Below are 18,808 nucleotides of genomic sequence, written 5' to 3' on the forward strand. Positions count from 1 at the left end.
AATAAATAAAAATCTCTTGTAGTATTGAGAAAGGTGAATCCTGCTGGGCCACTTTGGCCGTGCTGAGACAGATCTAGGTTGTTTGAGAAATTGGCCTGAACCGCAGTATTCTATGACTAGTTCTAACATATCCTTGAAACTATTGAACACCTTGAAAATGTGTAGTAGGAGATAGGAGGATTTATTTTCAAGAACTCCTACTTTTATTCGGTTTACTGCACATAAAAAATACTAAGGCTACCTCCCTGCAATGGAAAGGACGTCCCGGCCCCTCTGCAGCTCGCGCTTCCCCATCCATCGGCTGTTTGAAATGTTAGCGCATCTGCAAGAGTCAAAACAAAACCTTATGTATCTGTTATTCTACGGGACTGAAATATTTAGATTATTAAATAGAAGGAGTACCACTGGTTGGTGATATAGGTGAATGAGTTTACTCATATATCGTCCATGCCTGGAATTCTGTGCTGGAATGGAACTCAGTTCCCCCTCCGTTTCCCACCCCTCCCAAATGCCTGCTCCAGGGAAAACTAAACCATTATTGGGGAATGGACATTGTACAAAAGTGTTCAGAAACTTACTGCTAAAGAGAAGAAAGTTCTGGATGTGGATAATGATACAAAAACAAAATCATGTTGTAAATTACTTCCTTCTATCTCTCTGCAGGCAACAGCCCTCAAGATAGCCCAAGAAATTTCTCCCCCAGTGCCTCAGCCCATTTTTCATTTGCACGGAGGTAAGGATTTCTTGTGAGTCGAATAATAAAATGTTATGCAGAGAACCCCAACCCCACCCCTACTTACCCCAGCTTTCCCCTGAACCCCCTACACCCTTGCCTTAACACTCTTTTTAACAGTTTTAATAATGATTTCCGCCTCATGTTAGAGTTGTTGCTACCTCCCTTGGTCAGTCCCTAGATGGTGGGCTCCCAGCGATGGCAGGAAATGACCACTTCCGTCTCTCCTCCCATGCCCTGTGCAGTGCGTTATGTATGCTAGGTACGCAACAGATTTGCAATGAATTTCCTGAGCTTGTACAGTAAGCACTTAATTCATATATGTATCCTGGTGCAATATTTTATTGTTGTTTTGAAGTGCACTTTTTTCAGAATAAAGTGCCCTTTGGGGGGATCACAGGTATAAACTCTGAGATGCCTCTTAAGATCATCAAGCCAGCAGTTTATTGGTCTCCCTGAGATAAAGCCTGCCCTGCATGAACTGTAGGAAGTTTTGTTTTCTCTTCCTGTTGTGGTTAGAATCGGGCACCAAGTATCAAGGATACATGTGTTATGTGGAGTCAGGAGGAAGTGTTGCTCTTCCAACGACAGTGGGCACATGTGCTCATATGGAGCCTGTTCAGCCCCAGACCCACTCTGATGTCTCCCAGTTAGCGGAGGCTGCCTAGCCACCTTCTCCATGTCCCACGTATGAAATGACTGTACTTCACCTTGTCAGAGTCAGACTTTCACTGCCTTGGCCCCGTCACCCCTCTCACACACATGCCTGTCCTTTTCTGCCCGGGAAAAACACACAGAGAACAAAATGCCCTTCAGCCAGGTCTCTGACTGTTCAGGATAAATTCAGTTTACGGTCTGAACATCCTAGATATTTGCTGAATTTTCCTCGGAATCCTAACCATACTTTGAAGTGAATTAAAATAGCATGTAATAAAGACACATAGGTAAGTTTAGGGAAAAAAATAGATCTTACACACGTTACTCACCAGCAAAGCCTGCAGTGCCCTCCCTGCCTTTTGTCAGCGTGTAATGCATTTTACATTACTGGACCCAGAGACGGGATGTTTGCAGTATTTTCAGACTTCTCTGTAATTAAGATGCCCTTGTTAACATCACACACTCTCCCACTGTGTGTTTAAATGTTATGTGTCTACCTTGGGGAGACACGAGAGGAATGAAGACATGATCTCTAGAGAACTTCTCAGGACGTACACCCTGATTTCCTTTCATCCCAACCTTTTTTTTTCATTCCCCATTTTAAGCACTGTGAAGAAAATGGGAAAATTAACCAGTCCCACAAAGCCTGTGTTTGCCCAATGAATATTAATTCATGGTGGTGCTACTCTTTTTACTGAAAAATCTTATAAAAATTGATAAACAAGAACCCACCATAGTCAATAAAACACATCTCTTTTTTTATAAAAAAGGGAATGCATTCAATTATTTTAAGTAATAAGAAAAATGCAATCTCATTACAGCATGCATTTAAACATGACAGATATCACAGCCTCTTAATCCTGCCAGATTTATGAAAATGAAGAGAATCTAATAATTAAGTGGGTGACTGGAAGACAGATGAATCTGGTTTCTTTGCTATTAAAAAAATACACAAACCCCCAGGCATGTTAATTTTTGAGAAACAAACCATAAAGCGTGACAGAGGATTATCACAGGAGACCTGTAGTTCATTTTGCATGAATTTCCAGATGGAACTCCCTCCACACTCTTCAAAAAGTATTAATTTAGATTAGGATATGAGTGATCATCTTTTCAAACTTTTATTCAAGTAAATAGAACGTCTTGTTTGCTATGGAAACTCAAATTGGCATATTTTGATTTATCGAGGGTCTCTGACTTCCATTTGAAAGCTGATTTTCATTAGGGAACATGGAAACCCCACTCATGGCTCTCCATTTGTTTCCGTTTGGTGTAAATTTCTGAGCCTAGGAAGTAATTTCATTTTGAGATTTCCACATTTTATTGTTTTGTTTATTTGGCCCAACCAGAGAAGAGATTGCCCTGTTTTTAAAATTATCCTTGGGAGAAGTGTTAAAGATCAGATTATTAATCTTTTCTGATCCTATACCATGTGATACATAATATTCCCCCAGGATACATTTTCTGTAATATAATAGTTTAATTTTGGACTGGAAAATATGATGAGACACACTTGCTTTCCATATTATCTAATACATTGTTGAGAGTGAAATTATTTAGTTAATTTTTTAATATTGAATGAAAATGAATGAAACTGAAAATCAGAGTGTAGTTGATATTGTCTGAAGCAAGTAAACATATTTTTACTTTGCTAACTGTAATGCTGATTCACAGCCTACCTGATCATGGAATTACTGAGTCCTTACCTTGTTTCCCTTGACAGTAAGATGGAGCTGGTGACTTTGTTCTGCCTTTCCCAGAAGTTGTGGAAATTTATGCATTATAAATTGCTTTCACTTTCATTGGGCACATGAGTCCTGAATAAATGTCAAGTGTGTCTCCCAGTTGCCTTGTTGTTATTTACCAGGTTAAATATCAGAATGTACTTCCACAAGCAAACTAGTAGAAGAGCCCTGCCTGCTGAGTTCAAGTTAAAAGGCGCTTGCTGAGTGCTGGTGGGCAGAGCAACCTGCTAATTACTGTCAGAATTCTGGTGGAGCAAACTTTAGCTGGTTACATTATATCCGCTTAGTCCAACTTCAACTAGAATATAAAATGTGTCACCCCAGGTGATTATAACAATTAAACAAATAAAGAAATCTGCTTCCGTTTCATACAGTTATAATAGCTAGGTTGATTGTGGGAACTTTTTGTTCTTTGTTGTAAACCATATTCATCTAATTTTTTGTGAGTGATGTTAGGATATTCTTTTTTTTTGGCCAATCTCTTTGTATCCCGTGTTCCCATCAGATGGTCTTCCCTTCTTACTTTTTCATTTAGTGTAACGCTGAAACTTCAACTCACAGAGAAAACACTTCTTTCCAAACGCCTTGTTCCTTGGACAAGAATATAGTCTGGTCTTCAGATAACATTTTATTGGTAGCTACTACAAAGAAAAGACTTTGTTAGTGGGATCCAAATTGCACTTGTCTGTTGGCTTTCTTGAAAAAAAGGGCATTGTCTCTTAAGTACTGTATACAGCATATATAGTAACTTCTGATTTATGGTTGTCATGGTGATGAAAAATGCAGTGCTCCTCTGTGCTCCATTTGAATAAATAAACAAGGACAACTTAGGGAACTTTATAAGACATAAATTATTTCTGGTCCGTGGCTGCACAAGGTCCTGAGCACATTCTTGTTTAAACATCTTTCTAGTAGTGTGTTTTCTGGAGTAAGCAAATGTAATTTATGCTTCAGAGCTAATAAGAACATGGCTCCTCTTGGAATTGCTCATTCGTCTGAAGTAAGTTCATTGACACCTGAGGGAAAGGAGAGTTAATGAATCACGGTGAGGGAAATCGTGCCCCTCACTCTTTCCAGAGACTAGTTTCTGATAATTGCCATTAAATGGACTGAATAATCTTTTAAAAATCCTATCCGTTTCTTGCTTTTAAAAGTTGGAGATTTTAAAATATAATGTGCAGGCATGGGTTTTTAAGTCTTTAATAAGTAGCTAAATAAAATAGGGCCACCCTGTTTCCATTTAATTGATGGCTGGATATCCTTAGAGTATGTAATTATAATTATTTTCTTCTTAAATCTTGAACATTTTCAACTGTTTAAAGATATTTTTAAAGAATATATGACTTAATTCTCCCCCATGTATTCTCTCTGATATATTTACAAACATCTTATTTTGCTTCTTTCTTTTAAACCATTCTTGATTCAATTGTACTCCAATCATGGTCACAGAAATGACAGGTAAATTTTACTAAAATGTTAACATCATAGTCCTGCTGTGATTTGTCCACTTGAAATTCTCCGTTTTGTCTTTGTGGACCATTTGCATTTTTGGGAGGCAACATCCATGGTAGCCTATGATTGTTTTTTCCCTTGAATGTGATTTAGGCTGAAATGTCAGTTTTTTTTTTCCATGAACATCTAATTGTGCCATTTCTCAAATTCAAGTCCAATACTGTGGAATTCCCTGCCTTCGACTTATTGTACATGTATCTGTGGTAAATGGTACCCTTCATCTCTCATGTGGTTCATCTCTAATATAGTCATGAACCACGAAGGAGTCTATGTATGACCCCACCAGAGAGTGCAGTGTAGATGGCCCTTTACAAAGTGTGCCTTTCCCAGTTCCTGCTCAGCAAAAGTGCATGCGTTTGTCTTTGCAGTGTTACCCAATTCTGAAGGCACAGTCGTACTCGAAGTTGCTAATAAAGTAACAGCTCTGGAATTAGTGCCAGAGATTTCAGGAAATTTGCTTTCTGCTGCCCCCTTGCCTTAACAATAGTGTTGTCTCTACTACGTCATTAACTCACTGAAGACGAGACCCTTATGACAACCCTAATGCATCACCAGAATCCAGCCCGGAAAGCTGCCCGTCCTATCACCAGTCATTCAGAGATAGAAACTACTCTCTCGAAGACTCCTGACAGCTTTGCCTCTATGACTGGGCCAGACAACTCTACTCTTTGTTCAGTTCTATCGCTAGTGCAGCATTTTCACTCTGCCCCTGCTCTCAGCCAGAGCTGGGCTGGGCTGCATACTCATAAATTCTGCAAGAGGCTTTTGCTGCAACCCTTTTTAAAGCCAGGTCATGTTAGAATGTGATAACTCTTAAGAGATTCTGAGCATAAGGTCAGCCCCTTTCTTGGTGCTAAAGTTATTTGCCACTTAAGGCTTGAGCCAGCCATGAGCCTGCTGATCCTCTCTGTTCCCCAGGCAGGATGAGTAGGACTGTCACCTTGAAAATAATAAGCGGAACATTTTTAGGATGTGATGCAGGTCCCTACAAGCTCTTGCAGAGAGAGCTGGACTTCAGGGCCTTCCAAAGATCATGGCCCCTATTATCAGATTCCAGATAACAGGGTTTTTCCTCCTCCCTTTCTGTTTTTATTAATTTGAATCTGCTGAGTCTGACCATTGTAATTATCCCTGGTATTCATTTTGTCAAAGTGTATTAGTGAGAGATCAATACTATGGATCAGCCCATTCACTTTCTCCTTGTTTGGATGTATTGACGCAGTTTAAATAAAAGTCAGCTTGCTGTATAATGTTTGTTTATCCTGGCCCTTGCTGAACATTTCCGCATCCTCACTGACTGTGTCTGTGTCATTTGTTTGACTAAACATACTTGGTTTCCCTGGGGTTTCCAAGTCACAGCACTCCAGTGTTGGCCTAAACTAATTTCACATTCTCAACAGGACTGATGGACGCCGCTGGTCCTTGGCTTCCCTCCCGTCCTCTGGCTACGGGACAAACACGCCCAGCTCCACCGTGTCTGTAAGTGCCTGGCGTCTTCCCTCTCCCTCACAACCTGGAGCTCTCATGCAGGCGGTGTTTTCTCTGGGTGTTTCCTGGTAGGGAGGAGAAGGGAAATGCTGTACATCTGCCACTCTGACTAGGTTACGCATCAAATGATGAGCTAACGATCATAACAAGGACATTCTCTTTGCTGTAAGCTTTTAAACTATGGCCCACCAATTGAGTAAGTCCCAGGATTGCAAGTTTGAAGATCAGGAGCTTTTGTTTTAACACCATTTGGTGTAGTTTGGGGTGGAAAACACAATTTGGTTTTATTGCTTTGGTTCCACGCCAGTGGTGCTAGTACTGAAAATGCCATTAAACTTTGATGGCCTGGGTCTTTTTTTCTTGTGGGGCTTAGATGCGGGGAATTTGTATGTTTGTTTTGGATTTTTGGGGGGGTCTTTGTTTGTTTTTCTTCTTCAAAGGAAAAAAAAATGGCAAGCCTTAAATTTGTCTGTGCCTTCTGGGTAAGAACTTTCAAGGAGAGGTTAAAAGAACTAAACAGTAAGTTAAGATAAAGAAAGAAACAAGATGAAGACATAAAAAATGGGATAGAGGAAGGGTATTCACTTGCTCTAAGCTATAGCATTTCAACAGGAGCCCTGGTAATTACTGGGAGCGATTCAGTAGGTTGGATGTATGCTTTCTTGGGTTAGATTAGTGATGTTGTGGGATAGCTGTCTCTGCAGAGCCATAGAAGCTAATGGGTCATTTAGAAAGACACAGTCTGTTGTAGGTTCTCAATAAACACCTCATGGAGTGGTCTGAATGCCCTTGTGCCAGTCCGGAATATGCACCTGGTGACTTTAGAGCCCCTTTTGATTCATTTTGATCCCCATTTTGTCAAAATCTGTGGTTTATCAAGGAGGCCTATCCATCTGTTTTTTTTGTTCCACAAATTCCATGCTAAACATGTCGAGTCAGACATTTAATAACACTTAAATTGAAAAGAAACTACAATTAAAATTATAACTCTAACTGGTATCATCACTGCCTTATGTGACATGTTTCTGAATTCCAGATGCAAAAGAATGTAGGTTTTTGGAGTCACCTTTAAAACTGACTTGTTAAAACCTGTTAGATTATTTTTACCATCTCCTTGTAGAATTTTATTGAGGATAGGTAATTTATTTTCCTGTCCATTATTCCATTTGTTGTGGTATAGGAGTTTATTGTCCATTTAGATCGTTTCTGTGAAACATCAGACAACCTTGAGTAGTTTCAATGGCACATCCTTCTCACATCCGAAAAGGATGCTTAAAACTCCTGCATGGTTTCAGTGGATGAGAATGTCACCAAGTAACAGTCAAGTCACCCTTGGTTATTGTGTCAATAGCCATCCTCGGTCATTGGCCCATATTTTAGACGTTGAAAACATGGACAACTGCAGTGGAAAATGAAAGCCAAAACTGATCGATCAAGAAAAACTAAAGAGTAATTTTCTAAATTTTAAGTGTTGCCCCTAGGCCCTTGGGCATCCCCAGGTGGAACCCAGCCAGCAATAAACAGAATCTTCAGTTCTTTGTTCAGCAGCTGTCCTACACTTACTCCCATCTAGTCCTCCCCACGCCCCGAAGTTATATCATGTCTCCTAGCTCCCAGCTCTTTTTTTCTTTCAGCTACATATCACCTTGTTTTGCCCTTCAGTCCAGTTTTATTGTAGTTGAGAAACAGAAGTTTCTCTTTTACAAGAAAAATAAAGGAGAGTGCGGGATCTTACGATTTCTCTGTGTGTAACAAGTAAATCACACAAGGGTGAGCTACATGGAATCAGATGGGTACCAATAATTAAAAAAACAATTTTTAATTAAATACTTACTATGTGCCAGCACCAGGCTAATTATTTATAATGCATTTTCTAATCCAAGCAACATACCCTATCACATAGTCGCTGTTTTTGTCTTTATTTTATGCATCAAAAATGTGAGGGGCAGAAAATAAAATGAGGGGCTGCTTACCAACCCCCTTGTTTTATCAGTAAGAGTAACTAAATGAGCTAGATGCAGGCTCTTGGCTTTGTTCAAGGAATTTGCATAGTGTTTCTTAAAACAAACCTTGTAATTAATAAACCTGACCTAGCCATCTGTCATAACAGAGTTACTGCTGTCCCTGACTTCCATATGTGCCTGAAGAAGAAGCCGCCTGGGACAGTTTTCAGTCACACACACATATTTTGTGTTTCTAACAGCTTCTGACCAGCTAAGACAGATTCCTCCTAAGTGTTTATTTTATTGAAGAAAGTGGTGTCATAGCATTGTTGATCTCATATTCCTGTTTGTCCTTCAAAATGAATTTTAGCCTTCAGAATTACTCTTTTTGCCAACAGACATGAGGAACTGTGACATTTGTGCGGTGTAGGTACTGTTGCACAAAATTCAGCTTCCCTTCTCCCTTCTCCCTCTTGGTTGTTTCCTTCTCCCTCTTGGTTGTTTCTAAAAATTATGAGTGAAAATTTGAAGAACTACTTCTCATTTCCCTCAGTTTCTTGGTGTTCTTGTCTTTTAAATATTAGGACAAAAACTGCAAAATTGTTTAGTAGTTCCATATTTTTTTCTTCTAAATCTCATCTGAATTACTCTTAGATTCTCAATTGCAAGATTGACTATAAGTCATTTAGTTAATCAGAAATACACTTTAGTTATTTTTTAAATAAAAATACAGAACATTTACAAATCAAGTTATAAACACTTTGAAAATATAGTTTAAGTTTTACAGACAGTTGTGTTGTCAGCTGAATTCCAGAACTTCTTATGCTGACATGTGAACATCTTGTCTTTGTCCTTTGGATATTGTGGGAATGGCATAATTGACAAGTGTTAAAAATGCAACATTCCTAAATTTGATCATGTGAACTTAATCAGTTCTTCCAGAGAATATTTAGTATTGCAATTTAATTTAACTTGCAGTTAATATTAATTTGTCGGACTTTTCAAAATACTGTTCAGACAACAATATTTTGGGAATGGCTGGGGTTGAGTGGAGTGGTGGGGTGAAAATCGGGACAACTGAACTTGAACAATGATAAAAATATGAAAGAGGAAGAAAGAAAAAAAATTATTTTTTAGAAGAACCAATATGGAACTGCAGCAGTAGAGGGACATCCACTCTGTATTTCTTACCAGATAAATTATTTTCTGCAGAGAGAACAAATGGAAATAAGAACATATCCATTAATGTGAGAGGTGACTCTACATAATACTACTTTAAATAACTAGAAAATTATGCACGCATATGAATACTTTCCTTTGCAAAATATCTTGAGAGACTAAAGGCTTGTTTGAATGACATAATTACTCAGAACATTTTGGGGGAACTCTTTAATTGCCTTAAGAACTAGCAGCACAGTTTTTGTGTAAATCTTTACTCTTTAAAAACAGATTTGACTTATGGTATGGTCAAAGGTCATGTGCAAGCTGGTTGGGTGATGAGACTCACTGGCATCACACTTGAGAGAACATGCTGGAAATAGAAAGTAATGAGACTCAAGACTCAGTTTATTGAGAAACTCCTAAACTCATTCTCGAACTATTGTGAAAGTGGTAATCCAGGGTGTTGTGAGCAGTGGAGGTGTCTTTTCAACAGGGAGTGAGGTCATGGGGATGGCACAGGCTCCCTCTGTTGTCCCAGAAGCTCTCTCCACTCCCCAGGTTCTCCTTTAAGTCCCTGGTGCTGCTGGAACTGAGCCTTGCATTTCTCTGTTGTTCCATATCAACTCACTTTTGAGGCTGCATTTGGTGCCTTCTGACCCCCCAGGACATTTTGGAGTGCTATGGACTCATGCTGGTGGCCCCCTGTTCCCTTCACACACCTTGCTTGTTCCAGCTGAGATGAAAGAGGCTCTCTCCCCAGAGAAGCTCCTGCCTCTGCGCCTCTTTAATGCTGTGAAGGTGACAGTGCTTCCACCACCCCACCGAGGTTTTCTGTGTTCCCCATGGGTAAACACTGGCACATTCCTTCTGGAGCTGAGTTACATGGCTACATATGGCATAACCACATCACCTTCCTCTCAGACTTAACCCATGGTAACATTTTACATGTGCTGCAGCTAGTTTTTAAAATCAGTTTTTACTTTGTTTTATAAATAAAGTATTAAATATACCACTAAAGCCCTTCCTGCTCAGCCTCTCCCTTTCTCTTTCCTCCCTCCCTCTACAGAGGGAGTCACCCTCTGGAAACCTCTGGGTGTGGTTCTCATGCAGGTACAGGTCCCTGACACCTTATGTGAAACTCTCAGACCCTGTCTGTTTTGGGATTGATTGTCCTGTTTTAGAAAGGTAACACGATCCCCGTGCTGTACATACCAGCCCCGCAGCAACTGGGCCTGCACCTCATGATCAAATATGCTGAATTTCTACAGCAACCTGAATCAACATCCACACCCAGTGGATTAAGTACATGTTTTTAATAGCTGCCATCAGTTCAGTTGATGTTTTGCCACCAAAAGGGGTTACTGGAAACTTATAAATAAACTTGGGTGTTTTGAAATCTTAGATACAGAATTGTGGACATTAATTTACCTTTGAGACATATGTACGGATTCTTAATTCTGTTTTTCCGTTTGTTGATTTCCTCATTTTTGCTTTCATTGCAGCTGCTTCTCTCCCGCTTGCATTATTATTATTCTTTTCCTGATTTCTTGAGTTGACTTAGTTTATGCGTTTTATTTCTTCTTTCATAATGAAGGACTTTAAGGCTGTGCTTGTATTTTCTGAATAGAGTTTTGGTCCCATTCATCTTTCTAGTAGTGTTCTCATTTTTATGGTTTATAAAATCATCTCATTACATTATAAAAATCTCTCAATGCCTCTGTGTGTACTTAGTACAGTGGCCTGCAAGTTCAAGGTATCAGGATATTTTTAAGCTCTAGTCAGTAATTTCTAGTGTCACTGCATTGTGGTTTCATTGTTTATGAAGCATGCTCTTAACCTAATGACCTTTTTGTTTTAAATGAAAAAGCCTATTACAACTGAGTTTTTTACTGAGTGGTGTCTTTCCAAATATGTTTATTTAACCGTGTTTCTACTATTCAAAAATTTCTCAATCTCTTTTGTTAGAATTGCCTACAGAGTTCACCACCCACTTAAGAAAACAACCGCCAGTCTCTGCTTTATAGCTTTATTTCTCAGATTGATTAAAAGCAGTTATGTAGGCATTTACCTTTTCTACCTTACCTGGCTCCAGGTATTGAATAAAAATGTTCAAAGAGTAAACCTAAACTCAAGGGATTAAAAACGCACTACTACTAAAGCTGCTTTAAAATGATAGCCTTAGCCAAAGCAAAAAAGAAAAAAATTTCAATTTTTAAAGCAATGGCATTATTGAGAAAAGTATCTCTTTTTGTTCCTTTTTTTTAACCCGGGGCACATACTGATAGCAATTGCACTGGAGGGCAGCACAATTTGTAAAGAGAGATCTCATCACCTTGTTTATGATCACACATCATACAGTTCATTTTACGTTACCTGAAAGTCACAGTGCTCGATTAGGAGCAACAGTGGAAACAAGTGTGCCATACTCAGTTGAGACCTCATCTGTCCATGCACCGAAATTCTCCCTCCAGTCTTTACTTTCTTGCTTTGGCTTTGGCTGGGTCCTATCCATTTTCAGGTGCTGGGTTTCATCGAGAGAGAGAACTGTCTTTGGGAAAACCATTATAGACCAAGGAGATGAAATATAGAAGCCATTTTGACCTCCCAAAGAAAGTATTAAGGCATTGTCATGTAGGTGCTAGTTACTGTAATTATAAGATGGCAAGAAAACAATATAAAGTGGTGGTATATCAGGTTTTAGTGCTTTGATCTCATATTCATTTGAAGAATTTCTTTTTTGAGGTAGTCATGTTACCTCTCTTTGGTTTCTTTTAGTCATCCTGTTCCTCCCAGGAGAAGTTGCATCAGTTACCATACCAACCAACGCCAGATGAATTACACTTCTTATCGAAACATTTTTGTACTACTGAGAGCATCGCCGCGGAGAACAGATGCAGGAACTCGCCCATGCGCCCCCGGTCCCGAAGTCTGAGGTACATAGACCTGGTTGCAAAATGTACTTAATCCCAGCCGTTTCAAGGGAAGACTTTGGGTCCTCTAATTCGTGTATGTATTCATTGATTTGTGAACTACTGTAAATATAGTGTGAGTTTTTTCACCTACACAGGATATTGTTAACTGCCATTGTAAGGTATCTTATTGTGTTTCTTTTAAATTCTTACGATTTACAAATTGCGAACGTGTCAGTGATCAGTGGACTAAATGGTCCACCTGTAGAAACTTCTAGCCATTGCAGATTTCAAGGCAATCTAACCGTGGTTCAAAAGCAGTGCATACTTTAAGAGGGAGAAGTTGGGCTGAAAGGGAAGGGACTGCACATTTGGATTCACGCGTGGAATTTAGATTCCTCGTTAGAAAAGTCCTCCCAGAGCTTTCAGTATTTTTGCCCATCATAAGTTGTACTTTCTCTCCAGGAGTTTGAACAAACTCTTAGCAGTGTTTGTCCCTTGAATTTTGTGGATGCCAAACATAGTTCATTTGACATTGAGTAAAGCCAGTTTTACTTTGCCCCTTTTTCAAAAAGTAATATATATCGCAGTTTGAGTCTTCAGGAAGCAGGCAGTAAAGCGGAGATGAGGACGTTCATGAGGGAGTGCCCAGGATGCACACCTGCGGGAGGGAGGGGCAAAGCCACAGGGGGCTGAGAGAGAGTTCTGGCTGCCATACAGGCCCAGGGGCTACAGTGACCCCACAGGGAGCTCTGGGAATGACATGACCCATCAGAGTTGCCCTCCAAGCCAAATGGCCCTTCCTGTATATCTCTACCTCAGTCACTGGATGTAGTGCCCTTGGAAGGACTTGACCTTGGGCAAGGTGACTGCGGCTGAGGCCATCTCTGAAGGGACTGAGAGCTGACGGCTTCTGCAGTCCCAGAAACCGGGGCAGCAGTTCCTTCCCTGCATGGAGATCGGGGCAGTCTGCCTCTGGGTCCCCACAGGATGGGAGCTTGGTGGTGTAGAATGGGTGCGCTTTGATGTATTACATTTTTTTACAAAAATATTTTGTTAGGTGTGCGGTTAAATATTAAAGTTTACTGGGAAGGGCTTTCATTTTTCACCCTCCTTATTTAGTATCATAAACTGATAGTAAATATAGCCACACTTGGTAATTGCAGGATGTGTTAGATTATTTTGAGATATGGAATAAAAGGCCAGTGTGTATGAATTTATAAATGACATTGTATTTTACTACCCAGGGGCCCTTTAGGTTTTATGAAAGGAGATTCTAGGATATCGGGTGCAAACTGTCTCCTCCCAGGAATTTAAATACTCACCTGAAGTTGCACGACTGTGTGGCACTGAGAAAGAACACCAACCAGCACTGAAATAAAGAAAAACGCACCGAGGTTGCATGCCTGTCCCACCGTGCCCAGCCCTACCTCAGCATCCCAAAGAAATACTTGCTAGGCTAGAAAATGGATTTCAGCGGTGCCACCTGTGCCACCGAGGTCTGCTAACCCTCCTCGTGGGCCATGGCAGAGCACAGGTGTGCGATAGAAATGTGAAATGACACACTTCAGCATGTGCTTGATGCTGTCTCTGTAGCCGTCCTATTTCTCGTGTAGTGCAGTCCATTAGCTGGTTTCTGGAACCAGCACACAAGTGCACGCTGCATACAGAATATCAGCTCGATTTAAGGACGTTTTCTGAACGAGTAATACAGTGCAGCTGTAATTAATTTGTGGTATTCCACTTCTTGAGCTTTCTTTTTGAATCCCCTTGAGGGTGTCTGTACGTTTTAGGGTAGGTATGTGTGTACTAATGACCAATTTTGTAGTTTACTGCCAATATGTTTTTTTTTTACAAAGATTGCATAGTACTTTTGATGCAACCAATTGTTTATAAATAAAAGGCTTATTTTCATTTCACGCTGTGGCAAGTTTAAAAGGGTAATTTGCTTTGCTTGCAGCCCCGGCCGTTCTCCCACCTGCTGTGACCATGAAATAATTATGATGAACCATGTCTACAAAGAAAGGTTCCCCAAGGTAATGAGTTGAATTGAAGATGCCTAGCATCGAAACCAACAGGCAACGTAGGTTTACTGTCTGTCTGCAAGGCGGTGTTAAGGGATGTAGTGGTTCAGTCTTGAAACGACTTGCACAAACCAGCACAGCCTTCTTGGAGAGAGAAAATCACTAAACACGTTTTAAAACTGCCGAGAGCTAGCCACACTCTGCATGCTGAACTGCCCCTCACATGAACCCTGCTGTTGGGCTACCACTCGGTGGGCCTGGCGAGGTCCCAAGGGAGTTGAGGTCCCCAGGGAGTCGGCTTTGAAAGGCCTCTCCACCTTTGTGCTTCTCGTGCCCATGTTCCTCAGAAGCCTGGTGTGTCATGAAAACCATTTTTTAAAACCTAGTTTTTCTTTTTTATGACTTTTTATTTGTTTAGCAATTAGATATCTGACCTTGTTACTTTAGAAGGGGAGGTGCAGGTGCAATGTTCCCCGTTCGACTGGCAAAAGGAATGTGAACTGGGCCGGAGTGGACCAGGCAGAGGGTTGTCGCCAGGCACCTCGGCTGCAGGGAGCTGCTGTCCAATAGTCCCTGTCACCTCGTGTCCACAGCCTTTCCACCCAAGTGTTCCTACATGTGGGAGAAGGCGATTTCTCTGTTTTGTTCCCCTCCTTCTCCCCCACTTTTATAACCCTGGGGAAGAGAACAAAAGGAAATCTTTGGTTTCATAAATCAGGAGTAGAGCACTTATTATTTGTAATGAAGCCAACATTGATGTCATTGATTAAAGCCATTTCAGCTATTTATCACATGTCACTTGTTCACCAGGGAAACAGGTCCTGACTATACTAGTTAATACTTGTTGGGACTTCAGAGGGGAGAAGGAGGCGGAGGGAAACTCCCTGAGTATTATGCAATTAATGGAAGCGAGGAGTATTGACGAGGCAATAGGGGAATCACAGGGAAGGGAAGGAAGCTGGAAGGGAAGTTTCGGAGTTATGTTCCCAAGGGAATCAATCCCCTTGGCCTTTTGCACATGTCCTGCAGCTCTTTGAGAAAAGGATCAAGGAGGTATGGGATGCTTGTTCCTGGCACGTGAAGACAGGGCCAACAGGACCAACTATCAGCCTGTCCCGTGGAACTGCAGCAGCAGTCCTGCACTTTGAATAGGTAGAAACAGTGCTATCAGATATTTTTGACAGCCTCTTTAAAAGAGCTCAAGATCTGAAGTGAAAGCATAACCGTTCACAGATAGTAAGTTATCTGCAGAAGGTTACATGGACCACTTTACATGTGATAGAGCATAGGAAAAAATAATTACTGCCCTGGGATATTCAGTTTCCCTTGCACACCTCAAATCTTTCTTCCACATGGTGTGACTTCTTCTTTTTTGTTCCTTCCAAAGTAAACTTTATTTTTCAGAGCAGTTTTTGGCTCAGGAAAACTGAGCAGAAAGTACAGTTCCCAAATACTCCCTCACCACACACATGCACAACCCCTCCAATCAACATCCCCGCCAGAGTGGTCCACTTGTTACAATCAACGAACTTACACTGACACATCGTGTGACACAAAGTGTCACCCCAAGGCCACACTTTACATTAGGGTTCACTCTTGGTGCTGCACATTCTGTTGGTCTTGAGGGATATGTAATGACACATATACACCGGTACAGTGTGAAGAAGGGAGGCTTCTTTTAAACGTAATTTGTAGAATTCTATTTAATAACTGTGGAGGTCTCTGAAAATGCAAAGTCAGCGTGATGATTGGATTGAGCAGATGTATGTTTCCTTGTATTACATCTGTGCGTGCACATCTTCTCCAAACAGGCTACAGCTCAGATGGAAGAACGTCTGAAGGAAATTATCACCAGCTACTCTCCTGACCACGTTCTTCCCCTCGCAGACGGAGTGCTGAGTTTCACCCATCATCAGATTATTGAGCTGGCTCGAGATTGCTTGGATAAATCCCACCAGGGTCTCATCACCTCACGATACTTCCTTGAATTACAGCACAAATTAGATAAGTTGCTACAGGAGGTAAGGGCCATGCAGCATATGAAGTTTTCTGATTTGTTTTGCTTTTTCCCTGGGGGGGGAAAGAAAGAGAAAAATTTAATGAGAGCATTTGCATAACATGTTTTAACTATCAGATGGAGTTCATATTCCAGGGAAGCAAAGATAAGGTGGGGGGGACTGATTGCTACTTGCTATAAACTGATTCTGGTCGTCATTTATAGTAATAGAAAGTTAATGTAATAACCTTTACAGGAGCCCTGGGACCCAGCAATCTATGGCTCTAGGATAAGTGGATTGTGAAGGGTTTTGAAGCAGTGATTCCATTTCCCCTCCCCCACTGCCCTGCCCCTTAGCCATAAGGTTATAAATTGCCTGAGTGTCTGTGTACTATTTGATGACACTGTCTAGTTCTAATACTCAGAAAAGCTAAATGGAAGATGGCTGGCTTCTTTCAGGCTGTGTGTCTTATTAATTAGCCAACAGATGGTATTGGGTGGTAAAGGCAACTTGTATTTTCATTAGTGTCAGTTCTTCTTCTCACAGAATATCCAACTTCTGAAATGACAGATAAACACAGGCCTTCTCTAGGTCTAACTCTTGCATGCCTAACTCCTGACGACATCCAGGACGGGAAGGGAGTGTGTATGGTGGAGTGGAATTAGTGTATAATGTTGCTATTCTGATTGTAATTGATAAGCCACAGCCTACAAGTAAAACCTATTTAGCCTATATAGTTGGGTGTATTGTATTTCTGTATCTCATAGAGAATAAATTATGCCCATGTAAATATAATTGAGAGTGGTTTTCTCTAAGCATGATATGTGAATAATTACATGGAACTGAAGGAAAATATCAGCATCCTAGTTATCTAGAAATCCATCTGCCCTTGCTGCTACTGAATTTGGTTGCAGTGAGATGAGACGATCCCTCTCTGGGGTCTTCCCGTCTAAATCTGCCCCCTGAGTTTCCTGGTCTCTGTTCCCATCTCTCACATTTCAACCTATTGCAGTCTACTAAGGCATCTCAGACTGTCTTTGGGGGTAAACACATTGTTTTATTTTTTTGTTGTTAATTTCCAATTTGACACAGACCAGTTCTCCTATAAATCAAATTGAAAATTAATTTACGGGAAAATGATCATATGTTTGGGTGTTCCAGCATGTGGAATTGCTGTGAGAGTTGCTAAATGCTCGTTCTCAATAAGTGTGCTGATCTCATCACGCACTGCCAACCGTCCGTGGACGGCTTCCCGTCTCCAGGCCCCCCTCTGAGTCTCACTGCCCCGGAGCCTGATGTCCGTGTTCGCAGACGCTGTCTGTGTCATGTTCACACGGGATGAAGCGTGATGCGTGGAGGGCTTAGTCCACATGTGTTCAGTACATGGCTCTGACTCCCTCTTGTTAAACTCACTGACGTGCGGTCAACTCTGCCCCCTCATCCTATAACTGGGCTGAGGCCCTCATCCTCCCCGGTCTGCCCCATTCCAGTCCTAATCTATGCCGCTGAAGAGCATCTCTCTAACCTCCTTCACTGGCTCCTTCCTGCCTGTGAGTAAAAACCGTCACGTGGCCTGTGTCACGCTCTTCCTCCCAACACATTCAACCACAGCACACTGTGATGGTCTGTTTGGGGGCCTCGCTTCACCAGCATACAGCAGGCTCTTTGAGGGACAAGGATCCCCCAACCATCTCTAACACCCTGGCACGTTGCTCCACGTGTGGCGTTTATTGGGCTCCTCAGTTAGTGGGAGGGGGAAGATGCGTGTGCACACACGCCAACTATTCGATCTGTCAGGATTCGTTGTCAAGTAACCTAATTCTGCTGTTTCTTTTAATTAGATCAACTTCTGGAAAGTGCAGGAAACGCTATGCGTATTCCTTTTTATGAGACTACCTTGAAAATTATATTTGCTAAATGGAGCTTTGTTTGTTTGTTTGTTTATTCTTGTTTATTCTATTACAGTCATCCCAATTTTCCCCCCTTTTCCCTCCTCTGCCCAGCTCACCCCTACTCCCCCAGTCCATCCCCACACCATTGTCCAAGTCCACGGGTCATTCCTACATGGTCTTTGACTAGTCCCTTCCCCTTCTTTCCACCATTTCCCCCCTCCCACTTTTTCCTCTGGCAGCTGTCAGACTGTTCCCTGTTTCCATGTCTCTGGTTCTATTTTTTGCTTGTTAGTTTATTTTATTCATTAGATTCCTCTTATAAGTGAGATCACATGGGTTTTGTCTTTCAACGACTGGCTTATTTCACTTAGCATAATAGTAAATGGAGCGTTTTTAAACAGAAGAGGCAGGTGAGGGGGGCACTTTGGTCAGCCTCTGTGAGACACTGTTCCGAGCTCCACGGTTCTGTGCCAGGAGATTCTCATAATCACAGTTTAGTCCTGTGCTGTCCATTCATTCCTTCATGGGTGTTCCCCGGAAAGGGTGCGGTTGATATAAAAAGCTACTTAGATTGAAACCTCCCACTCACTTTTGTTTCTGTATGAGAGACTTGACAGCTTGTTTCATGGCAATTAAAACAAAATCTTAGGGTTTCAAAAATCATTGGAATGGGCCATATAGTACATTAAAAAATTATTGATTTTTAGAAACATTTCTTTTGGGGGGCAGAAAAGCAGGACTACTTGT

At 41.2% G+C, this 18,808-nt stretch overlaps 1 protein-coding gene across 1 annotated transcript in view; it reads left to right on the forward strand.

The window, feature by feature from the left end:
• MAST4 (microtubule associated serine/threonine kinase family member 4) overlaps positions 1 to 18,808 on the forward strand; it is a 532,524-nt gene that overhangs the window by 453,148 nt on the left and 60,568 nt on the right. The window contains 5 exon segments of the mRNA XM_036019855.1: positions 664 to 733; positions 6,048 to 6,126; positions 12,015 to 12,172; positions 14,109 to 14,184; positions 15,984 to 16,193. Coding sequence (XP_035875748.1) covers positions 664 to 733; positions 6,048 to 6,126; positions 12,015 to 12,172; positions 14,109 to 14,184; positions 15,984 to 16,193 — 593 coding nt within the window.

Source organism: Phyllostomus discolor, chromosome 3 (assembly GCF_004126475.2).
Source record: "Phyllostomus discolor isolate MPI-MPIP mPhyDis1 chromosome 3, mPhyDis1.pri.v3, whole genome shotgun sequence".
Taxonomy (NCBI): Eukaryota; Metazoa; Chordata; class Mammalia; order Chiroptera; family Phyllostomidae; genus Phyllostomus; species Phyllostomus discolor.